This window comes from Erithacus rubecula (genome assembly GCF_903797595.1).
Source record: "Erithacus rubecula genome assembly, chromosome: 21".
Taxonomy (NCBI): Eukaryota; Metazoa; Chordata; class Aves; order Passeriformes; family Muscicapidae; genus Erithacus; species Erithacus rubecula.
This window is the reverse complement of record NC_136673.1, coordinates 7408375-7424137: the sequence shown is the minus strand read 5'-3', so window position 1 is coordinate 7424137 and position 15763 is coordinate 7408375. Positions and strand designations below refer to the sequence as shown.

The 15763-nt window shown below is 50.0% G+C and overlaps 1 protein-coding gene across 1 annotated transcript in view; it reads right to left on the bottom strand.

Moving 5' to 3' along the window:
- The window catches only part of ASTN2 (astrotactin 2), a 316378-nt gene that overhangs the window by 250481 nt on the left and 50134 nt on the right, over positions 1-15763 (bottom strand). The window contains exon 2 of the mRNA XM_079324231.1: positions 13449-13636. Within this exon, the coding sequence (XP_079180357.1) occupies positions 13449-13636 (188 nt within the window). The remainder of the gene's footprint in view (positions 1-13448; positions 13637-15763) is intronic.

The following is a 15763-nucleotide window of genomic DNA, read 5'->3' as shown; positions in this document are numbered from 1 at the left end:
GAAGTGGAATTTTCCTCTGCTGGTTCCCAAGGTGCCTGCTGTTAGGATGAAGGGACAGACTTCAGAGCCCGAGGCAGCTCTGCAGAGCTGTGCTCCCTGTCCCACACATGTGCTGCCTCCAAGGGCCTGGGGAAGGATGCTGGCAGCAACACAGCCACACAGCAACACATCCTGGCCTTGCCCAACCCTCCAGGGATCCATCATCATCCTCACCCACCACATCCAGCTGGGATGTGAGGAGCCCCATGGCACAGAGCCCTTTCTGGGATGGTTTGGGGTTAGCAGAGCTGATCAGTTGTGATGCCTGTGCTTTGCCCAGAGCACCTGAGCGCTGAAATCCACCTACAGAGACATTTAAAGAGCAATTTACATTCAGTGTGAAAGCTGGAGTGCCAGGGGGGATGCAGAACCTCAGGGCATTTGCAGAGCTGAAGCCTGAATTTCCAGGAGACGCAGAAAAGCTGAGCCCTTCCCATTTCTCTCTTGAGAGGTGACAACAGAAGCAAAGACAGAGTTCTGAGACACAGCCATGCCAAAACAGCAGCAGTGAGAGCAAAGCTGCTCCCCAGGCTCAGCTGCTCCAGATCCAGCTCTCTCCAAAGCCTGGGAGAAGCTCTGCCCTGCAGGTATCGTGCCCAGGCAGGGCACAGGGACACAGAGCTGCTCCTCTCCCATCTCACAGCAGCTGCTGCCTTCACCCACTGACCTGGCAAGGGCAGAAATGAGGGGAACAGCTGGCCAGGTTGTCCCATTCCCCAGCAGACACACAGCCAGCACGCCTCCTGCTCCCCTCCTCCAGACTCTGCTGCCCCAGATGTCCCTGCCGTGTGTGCTGACAGCAGTGCCCTGACCTTGGCTGCTCTCAGCAGCATCCTTGGGGCAAGCACAGGATGGGGCTCCTGCCTCCCCTGGGAGGCTTTCAGCAGATGTCCATTAACTCTGTGCTTCCCCTCCTGCCCTCCAGCAGCACCGCCAGGAGCCCCAGCACACTTCCCAAATGGTTATACCAGGAGGGAGCTGGGCAGGGGGGCAGCCTGGCAATGCTGGGAGGAGGGACACCTGAGATTTGTCCCTGGAGTGCTCCAGCTTGCCTTGAGGCTCTTCCTGCTATCCCCATGGGATATGGGAACACATGGGGGTGCTGTGCTCTCCAGGCCAAGCCTCTCCAGCCCCACAGCAGAGCCAGCTGCTCCCTGCAGAGCCCGCGACAGACGGGAGCCAGGGCTGCCTCTGAGGGGCTCTCAGCCGGAGACAGGCAAGAAGATGATTTGGGAGCTAATTTAGAGCTTGCATTTCCTAAGTCTTTTCAGGCACCGAGGCTATTGGCAGGCAGTGCTACAGCCCCTGCCAGCCCCAGCGGCTCTACAATGTCCTTCTCTTGGCAAGGGCAGCAGCGGGGAAAAAATAACACACAAAAAACAAGGGACATGTGATGGAGAACTTGGCTGAAGTTGACCTGTGTGCCAAGGAGGAAGGGCTTGGGGGGGAAAAAAGTTTTAAAAAGAAAAAATAAAATAAAATAAACCCACAGTACGTGTTTTGCTATGTCCAAGCTGTGAGTGGACATAACCTGGGGCCATTGCTTTGTTCAGTGGCCAGGACAAAGACATCACCCTCCTCACATCCCCCTGCCAGCACAGGGAAAGCAAGACAGGAAGGGGCACTTTTGCACATCCTCCCTGCACCCCACACTACTGAAGGGAGCCCCCAAAAGCAGCACCTTGCACTCAGCAATCCCACAGAGATAAATGCTGCTGGGTGCAGATGTGTGCTAGTAGGACTGACTGTATGGGGGTGAAACAGGGATTTTGCCACAAAATGCCATGGCCAAAAAAGGCAGGGTGGTGGGGAGCCTCTCCTCCCCAGCACATGCAGACCCCACAGAGGTGGCTCCTTTGCTGAGGATGCTGTGCAGGAAGGAGCTCACCAGCACCCAGAAGACACCAAGGGTGAAAAACCTGCTGCTGGAGAGCTGCAGCATCTCAGGGAATGACAGGATGGGTCCAACATTTAATTAACCTTCTTTTTTCAAAGGAGAAGAGAAGGAAGGAGACCAATCACAAGAGCATGGGGACAACCATAATTATCCAACCCAAGAACAGCAGCACTCACAGCCAGGGTGGCAGCTGAGCAAGGGGGGACTCTCCTGAGGAGGGGTGTGCAGCCCCCACCCAGTCACTGCAGCAGAACAGGAGATGGGAACACACTCCAGCATGGAAAGGAGGGAGAGTGGATGCCAGCAGAGGCACAGATATCAGCAAAGGCTGATTTCAGGTGAAATGTGATCGTTTTGGCAGACACACAGCACATGACTGTCATTGAGCCACTCGTTTTGCATCACATCAGCAAGCTGGGCACCAGATACTCTGCAGGCTCAGCTGTCCCTGTAACACCTGGGATGCTCCAGACAGCCCTGGGAGCACAGCCAGCTCACCTGCACCCCACGAGGTCCTAGGTCCAGGTGGGGTATACATGGATAGAAGCAGCCCAATCCAAAGCAGTCAGGATCCCAAGGCAGGAGCAGCTTGGCTGAAAAATCTCTCTGTGTCACTAAACCCTCCCTGCAGAGCACGCTGAGGCTGCTGAGATGCTCATGTGAACCCCTCTGTCCCTGTCATGGGGGACAGCACAAACACAAGCCATTGAACAGCCCTGCTCATCCCTCCTTTCCCAGCACACAGGACAGGGGGGAGAAGAACCAGGTCATTTCACATTCTGGTTTGACAAGGCTATTCCCCAGCTCCCAGCACTCAGCAGCAGCCACCAGAACAACACCTCAGACTCCTCCTCCTCCCCTTGGCCCCAGGCAGCCAGAGAAAGAGCTGGGCTCTGTGGCAGAGGCAGTTCAAGCACACAGAGAGGAGGAGGAGAATCCCAGCACAAGCCACCAGTGTCCCAGGTGGATCTGGGAAAGGATGGTCCCAAACCTGTCCCAAGGATGCATCAAGGCAAGGTCAAAGAAGCCCTCAAAGGGGAAGCTAAAATCTGTGAGTCCAACCAGCATGACCAGTCCCAACATGACCAGGCAACTGATTCTCGAGGTGTTTGATACAAAACAGGATGAAAGGTAAAAAAAAATTTAAAGAAAAAATAAAAAAAGAACAACAGCTGGCTGTGGCACTGCTGGGAGCTGCAGGCAGTGACAGCACCAGCCATTCCTTGCAGTTCATGTAAGGGCAGAAAAGTTTTCATGGTAATTTGTATCATTCCCAGCCAGGGACAGCATGGCCACAACCCTATCCATATCCACATCCACATCATCCACATCATCCACATCCTCGTCCTTTCCTCACCCTCAGCCTAAGGCACAAGCCTGACTTGATAACCAAACCCTCAGCACAGCCCAGAGACATCTCACAGCTTGTCCTCTGGGTGCTGCAGGCACAGGCAATCCTCAGCACTGATTCAGGCTGTACCTGGAGCTGCTGTCTCATTCCTGTGTGTTTCCATGACTTGCAGCAATCACTGCTTTTGTTTGCAGCTTGGAAACAAGCATCTTCCTTGCCTACTCCTGCATCATGGATGGCTGGCAGCCAGCACTCCATCCTCACCCCACCCTCCCAAACCAGCACCCCAATATTCATTCCTTAGCACATCCCAGCTCTGTGAGGGGATGAAGGAATAATGCCAAAGGGGACAAAGATGTGTCTGAACCCACCTGGGAGGGTGTGGGGGACAGTGTGCAAGAGCCACACACCCCAAATGCCCATCATGAGGAAGAGCAGTGGGAGAAGAAGCTGCTCTGAGCCATCCTGAGGTCCCAGACACCCCAAGGGTGCAGGGTGGGATCAGATCCTTGGTACCCAAGCCAGCCTCCACCTGCCTGGCAAAGCTGCATCCCAGCAACAGAGCTGGAGTTTCAACCATTCATTTCTGAGGCAGAGGAAGGCTGGCAGGCTCAGTGGGGGCCTGAATAATGATGGATCTCTTGGAAATGCCAAACCTGCAGCTTAATCATGGTGAGGGACACTTTGGGGCCCCCACTGCAATTTCCTGCTCCAGCACATGGGGCTGCCTGTCCCTTTACTGCTGCATTACCCACCCCACCCCAAAATGATGCTCTAAAGTTGCCAAATAAACAGTGAGATTCAACACTGGGACTATTGTCTGCTCCCCCAATAATTGCTGCTCCTACCAGACTGGTTTCACCTTGAGCCTAAATTTGGAGTAAAACCACAGCAAGGGCAGCAGGGAAGCCCAAGGAATGGCTGGTGAGGAGCTGCTTCCAACTCTGAGAAGGGAAATTACACTGACCTGACACTGCTAAAGCATCAGTGGTTTTGCTTTTTGCTGTCATCCACCAGCAGGTGGGTTCCTCACCTTCCATCTGAATAAAAAGTAAAGTGGTCTCCTGTCCCCTGAGGAGCTAAAAAGGAGGCAGCTAGAAAGGAAAATCACCAGTTTTCCTGTTGGATAAATGGAAACACAATGAAAAAAAAAAAAAAATCCAAGTCCTGAAATCCAAGTTCATCCCAGCAGGGCTGAGGCTGGTGTTCCCACTCACTCCCTCTCCAGCCACTGTCACAAATCCAGCCCCAGAAACACCCACCTGAGGCAAAGCCAAGCCAGTCAACCAGCTCCCTTCATAAGCAGTTATTTACCTACAGTTTTATATAATTGGATTTTGACAAAAAGCACAATTCCATCTTTTTCTCTCTCCCCTTTTCCTTTGCTGCACAACGTGAGACTTCATGACGAGGCTCCTGCTCGGAGCTGGCAGAGACCTTTGAAAGCTGAAGCAGAACTCACCCTCACCTGTGGGGATGGAGGAGGGAGGTGCAGTGGGAGCAGTGACAGGTAAAAATAACCATACTTGGCCTGATGTTGCTCCCAATTAAGCCAGTGGGAATTTTGCCCAATTTCCAAAGCAGCATGACCCAGACACACACAAAAAGTGCTCTGCTGTAAGGATGGCCAGAGAAAATCATGGATACATGAGCTTCTTCTTCCCCATTTCCTGCCTGGTGGGATGTGAGTGTGCCCTGCCCTGGGGCCAGGCACTGCAGGGCTGGTCAGAGCTTGTTTCTGCTGCAGAGGCTGCAGGCACTCAGAGGGGGATGATCAGACCCACAGCACCACATCTCCCCTGCTCCAGGCACTGCTACTCCACACAGAGCCTGCAAAGGTTTTAGGTTTGTTTTTTTTTTTCAGGAACGGTTTATCTGCTCAGACAGTTTCACATCAGCTGAAACTAAAGTGTAAGTGGTTTTGGGGAGGATATAGAAAGTGTTGAAGAGTAGAAACATTTCATTCTGACACTTCCCTGAACAAAAAGCGCTCTGCCTTTTCACGGCATCACAGTGCCTTGTGAAACCAAGTCCAATTTATTTTTAAATGGGAAAAAAAGGGAAAGTCTAAACTGAGAGCAAATATATTTCTGGGGACAAATATGATATTGCATTTCATCCTGTCATTAACACTTTACTCCCATCTTCAGGATTCACCAATCTAATGAGAATTCAGCTTCTTGTGGTGCTGTAATGTCACATCTTTCCCAACCACCTTGAAGCTGTTCTGCAGGAGGCTGAGCACAGTTCAGCTCCACACGAGCCAGCACCTGACACCAACAGCACTTGAACAGATGCAAACATTTCCAGCTCACATTCAAACACGAGTAACAACTGAGAGCAGCGAGAACTGCAGATAACACAAGGTTTGAAAGAAAATAAAAAGAAAATAAAAAGGTATTTTGCTGCTTGTCTGAAGACCAGCCCAGCTTTCAAGCCCATGGGGATGTGAGAGTGAGTGAGGCTCCTGGCCCTGGGTCAGAGCCCATATTGTACCAACAGAAAGATGGGGATTTATAACATTCCTGTTGGGACTAAAGAGTGCCAGGCACAGCCTCACTAGTGAGGAGACATCACCCTCCACCCTGCCAGCATTCCCAGGTCTGCATCTCCATCGTGAGGCACCTCAGAGCCAGGGCCACCCACACCCAGCCATCCCTGGAGAAGGCAGCATCCACAGGAGCTTTTCTGGAATAACATTTCCTGACAATTTTAATGCCATATGTACCTTGGAGCCTGGCAGTTTAAAGCAATTAGATCCAGGCTGGGAGCTGCAAAGCATTTCTGTGTTTACGTCAATGTTTCAAAGGTACCAATGCAGTACTCGCAGCACTTCACACACAGGATTAGCACGGGGCTCCCACGTGGAATTGCTCTCTCCTGGAGCCCAGCAGCTCAGTGAGAACCAGCCTGTGCAGGAGAGGGATGGAAACCAAGAGCTGAGGCAGAGCCACCCCACTGAAACCTGGATTTCCATCTGCTTGTCCCACACTGAGGAAAAAAAGAACCAACACCAAAAGGTCAGGCCACCAGCTACACCCTGCAGCACTGGGGATGTGAGTATTTCTCCCAGACAGATGGTGGGAAGGGGAAGAGTGAGGAGGAGGAAGGAAGGGAACAAGTTCATGACAAGCCTCTGAGATCAGCAAATGGGTAAAAATACACTCTCAGTGCCACTGGCAGGCAGAGGGATCCAGCCCGGAGGCGAGGGCAGGCACAGAGCATGTCCCACCCTGTGCACAAGCTCACACTGCTCTGATGCTCCTCACCCCACCCCCTAAACCTTCCCTCTGGCATTTTTTTCCTTCCTCTCCTCACGACTTCAGCATCCCCCTTTCCAGCTCTCACACCCCCTGGCCACACTGGCCACTTTTCCAACAGGAGTTTTTACGTTTTCCCTTCCCTCCTCGATTCTTGGCACATCAAGGCTGGGGAAATTTTCTGAGGCTGCAGATCCCTCCCACGCCTTTGATGCCATCTGCAAAAACCAAACCCCTTCCCAGTGCTTCCCATGGCTGCTTTTCCCCCCAGTACCAACTACAATTGCTCTGGGGATGAGAAGGGAAAATTAAGTTTGCTGCTCAGTTCAGATGAACTGAGAGCATTTATTCAGCCTTCCTTTATCAGAGATGCAAATCAAATACTCCAGTTAACATATTTTAACACAGTGGGGTGGAAAAAGTCTGATATAGAGAAAGCCATAAAGGGTCTAATGTATTCACTGGAGCTGAGGTGGAAAACTGAGAGAGATCGGTGAAAAATTATTAATGTAACAGGTGTCATTGTCACAAAAGTGACAATTTGAAGACAAATCCCTCCAAAATGATTTCCCTAAATATCAGAGCACATCATTAACTACATTTAGTCAGTGTTTTATACTGACTCTGCAAAGGAGAGTGAAGGGGAGGGGGAAGGTGGATGAAAGATGCTTTTTCTCCCAGACAGCAAGAAGTTGGTTAATGGCACATTAAAATGGAAATGGAACTAGAAGCCAAAAAATGTCCCATCCTGGCAAAGAGCAGATGCCACAACAGTGTCAGGGGGAGAGGAGTGAGACTTTCTTCCAGCATGGACCAGCAATGACTCCTCTGTGTAGCAGTTCCAGTGGTGAGAGGTGAGTTCAGCCTCCAGCTGGGCTGAGCTCCAGTCCCCTGGCCCAGGGAGCTGCAGGCACTCAGCCCCTCTGCCCTGAGCACCTGACCCTGCACAGACCCCACCTGTCCCTCTGGCCACCCTGAAGAAGCTCAGGAAAGAGCTGAGGGTCACCTTCAGCAGCGTGGGGAGGGCTGGTGATGGTCTGAGGATTGCTTGGTTTGCCATCAGCACGGAGCCTGCAGCTCCCAACCCCATCCCAGGGATTTGGGGATGCTTGGTCCATCTCCAATCAGGGTGAGCAGCTCCTTGTCCTCTCCCCACAATTCTCATACAGGGACTGTGTGCTGAACCCAGGGGTTTTAGAGCTTTTCTTTTCGGTTTTGTTTTTTTTTTTTTTTTTTTTAAATAAAAACAGCTCATTGGAGATCAATTTAGCTTTTTAATACCTTTCAGATAAGAAAATGTGCTGCAGCAGCAATTCTCTCCCTATCTTAATTAATTTCTAAACACATCACAAGCTGGAAGTGCATGTTTGATGAATCTGGTTGACCTCCTGGTGCAGAAATGATGACACAGATGTTGTGCCTTCTTCACTACCTCATTACTCATGTCACACCAGGGCTTTTTTCTCCCATTGAGCTGGCTGACAGGAGCACCAGTGCTGCCATCAGCAAGACAAGCTGCAAGGAGCCAGAGGAAGGCTGGAGCAATGTTTTGCATCTCTGGAGAAGCCAGGTCCATTGGTGCTGCCTGCAATCCCACAGGACACAGCACCATGAAAGCACAGGGGAGGGAGAGAATGGAATCCACTGGGAAGTTTTGCACCAAGGAGGACAAAATACTGCTGAGCATGGTAATGAGGCACCCCACAAAGAATGGCCAATCTGAGGGAATGCTGGGGATGAAGGATCCTGAGTGTGGATGTGCCCAAAGCCCACAGGATCTGGAGTGATCCCTCACAGAGCTATTTGCTGGGGACAGTGGGAATCAGCTCAGCTCTGAAAAGGGTTTCAGCTTCCTCTCCCCTCCTATTCAAGCTGGGATAAGCCCAGTTGCACTGGTATGATGATGTTATATCCACCTGTGGGAAGGAGAGCATTTATAAAATCATGGAATGGCCTGGGTTGGAAGGTGTCATTGGATTCTGCTGGAAACCAGGGAAAAAGCAGCCTTGAAGCCTTGGGTTTCTCAGGCTGCTCAAGGACAAGAAATTAGAACAATGATTAAACACCTGCAGTGTGTGTGGCCTATGTGTTGTTTTGCACAAAGCATGTTTTCAAAGAGGTGTTGCCTTCTTGGGCCAATGAGCCTTTTCTATTGTGTTTGCATGAACTATCCTATATAAGTTCAGTGTTTCTTTAAATAAAAGCTCTTTTGCTTCTCCATTACATGAAGGACTTTGTTGCATTATCCTTTCCACAACTGCTATAGTCAAAATGCAACAGGGAGGGACCTTAAAGCCCATCCAGTGCCACCCCCTGCCATGGGCAAGGACCCCTCCCACTGTCCCAGCCCCAGTGTCCAGCCTGACCTTGGGCACTGCCAGGGATCCAGGGGCAGCCACAGCTGCTCTGAGCACCCTGTGCCAAGGCCTCAGAATCCTCACAGGGAAGATTTTTTAATTTTTTTTTTCCCTAAAGGTGATCACAGCTTCTAAAAATCTACTTGGTCTTGGAGATTCCTTAAGGAACTGGAGAACTGCCCCAGCCTGAGGCAGCCCCAGGACACACACAGGGTGTGCTGGGCCACAGGATTCCTTCCCACTTCAGAGGAGGATGTGAAAGCAGAGGAAAGAGTTTAAGACCACATTTACACCCAGCTCAGAGGCTGATGAAGAACAGGACCAGTAGCTGATCATTAGGGAAACATCAGGATGTATGGGAACAAGAAGGAAAAAGGAAATTCCACAAATACAAGTTAAAGAAAATCCTCTGGGAGACCTGGAAGCCAGCAGATAACTTGTCTGCTGCCAGTACAGGCAGCAGAAAGCAGGCATTAGAAATAAAAAATAGTCATTTTTTTTAAAAAGCAGCCTGATGATGTCTGGTCACCTTTTACTCCAGACACTTTAATAGTCCCTTGGAAGGTGATGGCATGAGATGCAACAAGGCTTTTCCTCATGACCCCTCTCCAAAACACCCAGCTTATTTCTGCTGGAGCAGAGGCACTGCAGAGCACATTTCTAAACCTCCCAGCATGCAGGGATGGTCCTGGTATCCCACAGCCAGGGCTTTTACTGACATGACCCACAGGAGAGAAAATCCCATCCCTCCACCAGCAGGACAGGATGGGGCTTTGCAGCCTCTTCCCAAACCTGCATCCCAGCACGCACAGGGTGCTTCATCAAAGGGTCAGTGCAAAGATAAAACCTTCCTGTCCCACCCAGATCCACCCTCCACCCCTCAGAGCCTGACAAGGAACCTCCCTCGTTGGCCAAAGCCTCAGGACACGGCCCCAGGGCTGCATTTAGCACCAGGCAAAGCAATAATTAAACTGGGACAGGAGGCGGTGGGGAACAACAAAAAAATAAATCTCTCTTATGTTTTGTTAAATTCAGCAATTTACAAGGCTGGAATAATTAGTGGTTTAAAATGTTTTGACACAAGCAGCCCCAATAATCATGATAAATCATATCAGGCATATGCCCAGATCCTTGAAGTGACAGATGACAAACAGAGCAGTGACAAGACGCTCCATCACACAGGGAATCATTGAGTTAATGGAAGAATTATTGCTTCTGAAATCCACTCCAGTCCCATTGTGGGGAACATTCCAATTTATCAAAGCCAAATGAACATTAATTGCTGCAGCCTGGTAAGTTTTCGAGCTGCTGTGACCTTCATTGAATTTTAATCCAAAACAGATAAGATTTACTTCCACACAACAGGAAACAACACAATTAAACCCAAATGACAGCTGAGATTATGGTGAAAAAACACAACAGGCATAATGACAAAAATATTGATTCCTTTCTATTTGACACTGTGGTTAAAAAAAAAAAGAAAAAAAAAAGAAAAAGGTAAATAAATAAAATCTTGTATTTGCATATTTGTTTTTCTTTTCTCTTTATCCCTTCTTTTCATTTGGGAGACAAATTTCAGGCGCTCAAGCCAAGAGGAAATGGGTGGCAGAGAGTAATGGAGACTGAATTCCCTTTAACTGCAGTAATTAATGTTATGTCTCATTGGGGAGAGATTAAGAAAAAACAGTTAGGAAAGGAAAAAGAAAATAAAAATTAAGTATTATCTTGCTGTCAAAGATGCCCTTGAGCTTGGGAAGGGAGGTGTGGACAGGGTCACAGTCAGTCAGTGTTTTCAGGGGTAGATGGTGGTCACGGGGACACAGCCACAACCACTTGAGGAGGAGTAAACCCAGGATTTGCACCTCCCTGGAGCCCCCAGGCAGCAGAGAGGGGGCCTTGGCTTTAGAAGCAGAGCAGGAGCTCCAGGTCAGGCCATAAACACCCACAGGAATCCAACCAGCTCCTGGCCTGGAGATGTCTCACTGCCCAAAAACTGTGCCAAATACCCAAGAAAGGGATTAACCAGATCCCCAAGCAAACCTCCCCCAGTTCCTATAAAGCACCTGGAGCAGGAGGAGAGAGGTAAAAGCAAGTGTTAGGAGATGAAGGAAGGACTTTGCCATGTCCCCTCTGTCCCCTGGGCTGATGATGGGCAGGGCACACAGACAGCACTGGGGTGCTGGTCCATAGCAGTGAGGTTTAGTTTATACAAACCACACAGGAGACACTGGGCTTCATGGCAGGAAGGAAAAGTATTTGGGAAGCTGGGAATGAGCACACAGGTTGTATCCCGAGTCAAAAGGAACATGGACACAGAGGGTGTGGGGACAGGAGGGGCACCCAGGGACCCCCTGTGCCAAGCACAGCACAGCCCCCACTGCTGGGGTAGGAGAGCTCAAGTGATGGGGCCCTCTGGGATGTGCTCCAGCTGGGGTCAAGAAGGGAAATAAAGGAGAGGGAAATCAGCCCAGGCACCTGGGTGAAATATCCCACCCAAGAAACAAATGGCTGTGCCCATTTTATTTCCTCTACAGAAGTTCATGAGGCATCAAGGAAGGGAAAAAAAAAAAAAGTAACAACAAACCAACAAAACAGTATCATCTTTGCTGGTAACTCAAAACTTATCTCAGGTTTACTCAAAAAGTTAATGAACCTTCTGAAAAATCTGGGCAAAGTTTCAAGCCTGTGCTGCAATCCTGACCCAGGAAAGGGATCTGCAGGGTTCCTGCCTCTCCAGGGACACAAGTGCAGCCCAGACCCCATCCCAGCCCCAGATCCATGCACAGAACCTCAGCTCCTGCTGCAGGGAATGCCAGGATTTATAAAGAAGTGGAATTACAGCTGACTGTGTGTGGCAGGAAGAACTCCTTCTCTCCTGTCCTGTTGTTTTTGCAGAAGGGAAGAGAGGTACAGGGCAGGAATTAACTCTCACAACAAAGCCATGGGTGCTCCCACACCACTGGCAAAGCACATCTTCCCTGGCTGACCTGGGATTAGAGGCCAAACCCATTCCTGAGACATTCCTGTGACCTGTCCAGCAATGCTGCCAGCTCCACCCCCCCCAGCACTGCTGCTCCTGCAATCTGAGGTGCAGCAAGGGAAGGCTCTGGCCAGGAGCTTCTCAAAGCACCCAAGCATTACAATGACCTGCTGTGTTCTAGAGACCATCTTCAGCAAGGGCTGGGGACCAGGGCTGAACCTCTCCCTGCTACAGAAAATCTGCATTTCAAGCAGGAATCACCATGCTGCAGAGAAGGTGTCACCCCACAGACACAGGGCAATTCTCCAGGGCTCAGGTTTGCCCAAAACATCCAAGCAATCCCATACTCAAACCTCCTGCCAGGGATGGAGCTTTTCACACCCACTCATGTTGTGATGTTTTCTTTCTTTGTTCTGTCTCTCACTTATATTTTCAGGCTCATTTTCCAAGTACACAGTTCTCTCTCCAGCACCACATCACACTGACAATTTCAGCAGGACATAAAACCATTCCCTACCCAATCCAGTAAGATGCAGCCCCCAACTCCTTTCTTTTCTGCCATCCTGCATCTTATCTTGCCCAAGAGCCTTAATGCAAAGCCCCTCTCCCTTCTCACATGCATTCAGTGCCAAATCTAAAGCCCTGCTGATGAGACACACAAAAAAAGCCCAGATTTAAGTTGTGAAAGCCAAATAGCTGCTTGTTAAAATAAAAATAAAAAATAAAAAAATTAAATGCAGCCATGTCTCTGTTCCTCCTTCCAAAACTAAAGACAGAAGCTGTGGAGATGGCTCACATTCTAAGATGAACAGATTCACCTTTTGCAGAGGGCTGCTGAGGGGACATGAAGGACTTGCTTTGGCAAATGAATGGCATACATACACACTGGTTATACCAACCTAACTTCTTTTTGTCTATATCTTATCCCAGAGGGATTGAAGGGACAATACACTGAATCCCATTTTACAGATGGAGCTCTAAAACACAGAGGAACCATGGACCAGATCCAAACACGTAGGCAACCACCTCATATGAAACTGAAACTTTAAAAGGCAGCACAGCACATAAACAGTGCATTAATGAAAGGTCACAAACACCCCAGATGGAGACATTCAAAGCACTGGATCATCTTTTCACTTTAGGTCGGACTTGTCCTTTGCAAGAAATGCTGCAGCTCTTACTCACTTCAAAGATAAACTTCAGCTTCAGATTGAAATGGCCAAGCCCAAAATCTTGCCTTTGCACAGTGCCCAAACATAAAGCAGAAATGCTCCACTGGCACCTCAAAAGCAGAAATACTCCACTGGCACCTCACCACTTTCCAGCATGGACAGGAGGAATTACAAGGATCCTTCATACCCTCCCAACAGCTTCTTCCTCACACTCTTTTGCTTTATTTTGTTTTATTTTCTCAGAAGACCAAGCACTCTATTTTTCTTTTATTTTTTTTCTTTTCCTGGCTCATTCAAACACATCTCACCCTTTCTGGAGACCCAAACATCTGCAAGCCAGACTCACCACCCTGCTTCTCATCCCCTCCCATGCCATCAGAGCTGCGACTCACCATGACTGAGATGTGAAGAATGTGCATCTGCTCCTCCACGATCTCTGAGGGCTCCTGCAGGCTGGGAGGGGTGGCCCTGGAGAGCTGCTCAGCACTGCTCATGGACACGTGGAAGTACAGGGTGCCATTCTCCAGCCACTGCTGCTTCCAGTGCACCAGCGAAATGTCCGACACCGTCCCCGACATCTCTGCAGGACACAACACACAGCTCAGGGTCAGTTTGCTCCAGAATGCCCAGAGCTGTTATTCCAAGTGATCCAGGAAATTGGGACTTTTGAGTCTTATCCCCAGAACTGCTTCTGTTTAGTTTTACCTCTACCTGCTACTTTCCATATATATATACACAGAAATAGGTGTCTTCCTTAATAAAATCAAGGGGCTAAAGAGTGCCTTGGGATTTCTAGAATAGGAGAGCAAGAACAGTAAATCACACAGCATGCCCTAAATCTCCATGGCTGTCCCAGGAATCAGGCTGGAAGAAGCTCCCAGGGAGCTGCAGCCAAGCCCAAGGCAGTTTCATGGCTCAGGAGGCCACTCTGTGCCAGACAAGGCAGGGTGCAGACACCAGTACACGCTTTGCTGGCATTTACAATGGAAACTTTCTTCCAGCTGTGAGGCAGCAGCACAGCTGTATTTAATAGGGATGCTCTCAGCACAGACTGTGAGCTCCAGCAGCAAGGGAAAAGCAGCAGGCTTGACAAATATCTATTGACATTGGAGCTGCATCTGTCAGTCACCTTCTGCAGCTTCTGTTGGTTTTACATCCCACCCAATCCTGATTTACAGCACAGGCAGCCTGTTAGCCAGGATTAGAGCACACACCAGATCCCAGCACACACAGCCAGCTTCCCCTGCCCTAGGGCACGGCACTGCACTGAACTGGGGCTTTGGAGAGCCCAAAGGGCACCCCCAGACCTGCAGACCCTGTGGAGGCAGCAGGTCCCAGCCTCAGCTGCAGCTCCTGTGTGGGCCAGGAGCCCTGACAGCTCCACAGCTGCCCAGCACATTGCACACAGATCTCTGCAGAGGATGGGCTTGGCTGTTTGGCAGCTGAATCAAAACTGAATTTAAAAAAATAGAAAAATACTAGTACAAGACGAGCCAAAATATTTCTCCTTCCAGCACATCTTTTTTTGTGTTTATTTTTTCATTTCCAATATAAGCAGTGTGAAGCAAGACAGGTATTCTTAGCCACTGTGTCCACAGCTTCAGCAGACACCTGCTTTGAGGAAGACCCAAATTCAATTCCCTCCTATTTGGGAAGAGACCAGGGCTGACAGCTCCTGATCCACTGTCTGCAGGTGTGTCTGCCCAGAACAGTCAGGAGCACTACTCAGGGATTTCTGGCACCACAGGGGGAACAGACAAGGTTCTCCTCCTCCTCCTCCTCAGCTGCAGAGGGTCAGTGCTTGTTCCCCTGTAGGCAAAGCAGCCAGGGAATGCTGGTGGCACTTTGCATTTCATTACCCTGAGCCCAGCTGGGCAAAGCACATCCAGAGCCAGCTCCCAGTGCAGAGGAAGGAAGGAACAAGCCCAGCTGAGGCTGTCCTGAGGAGCCACCCACACCTTACAGGACACAATGCTTTAACAGTACATGTGAGTGGTGAGCAGGCACTCAGCCTACAAGACCAGGCACTTGCATTTCTACAAACCCATGTCCCAGCCCAACCAAAAAAAAACCTCTCAGTCCTCCAGGAACAGTTTTTCTCACCCCTGAAATCAATACACTTTCCTTAAGGATGCTCCTGTCTTCCCAACATGGATCAGAAAAGAGCCAGCCAAGCTGCTCATGGAGAAGAGTCCATCCCACCACAGGTCCTGCAGGGCTGAGAGCAGGGACAAGGCCACCCCATTACTGCCAGATCCCTGATTCAGCACCTCACTGTGACACCCCTGAGCCACCATTGTGATGCCTCAATCTCACCAGAGGGGTTTGCTCATTGCCTCTGCCCCCCCAGCACTGCACCTTCCTTATCCCCAACCCCTGTGCACACCTGAGCACTCAACAGAGAAAAACCAAACAGCTCCTGAGCACACATGGATCCACCAAGAGCCCACACTTGTGCTTGGGAGGGGATGCACGAGCTCCCTGTCACATCCCTGTCACTGCCCTGGCATCCTGCTACTGACCCTTCTCTCCTTTGACATAAAATGCTTTTTGCTGGAGATATCAGCAGCAAGAGGGTGTTGCTTGTACTCTGGAAATGTAAATCACAGCAGCCCTGCAGCTCCTTCAAGACCTGGGAGCCTCATGGAATGAATCCTGTGTCTCTCCCCTCCAAACAAGGCTTAAGCAGGAGGTTTCTTATAGCAGT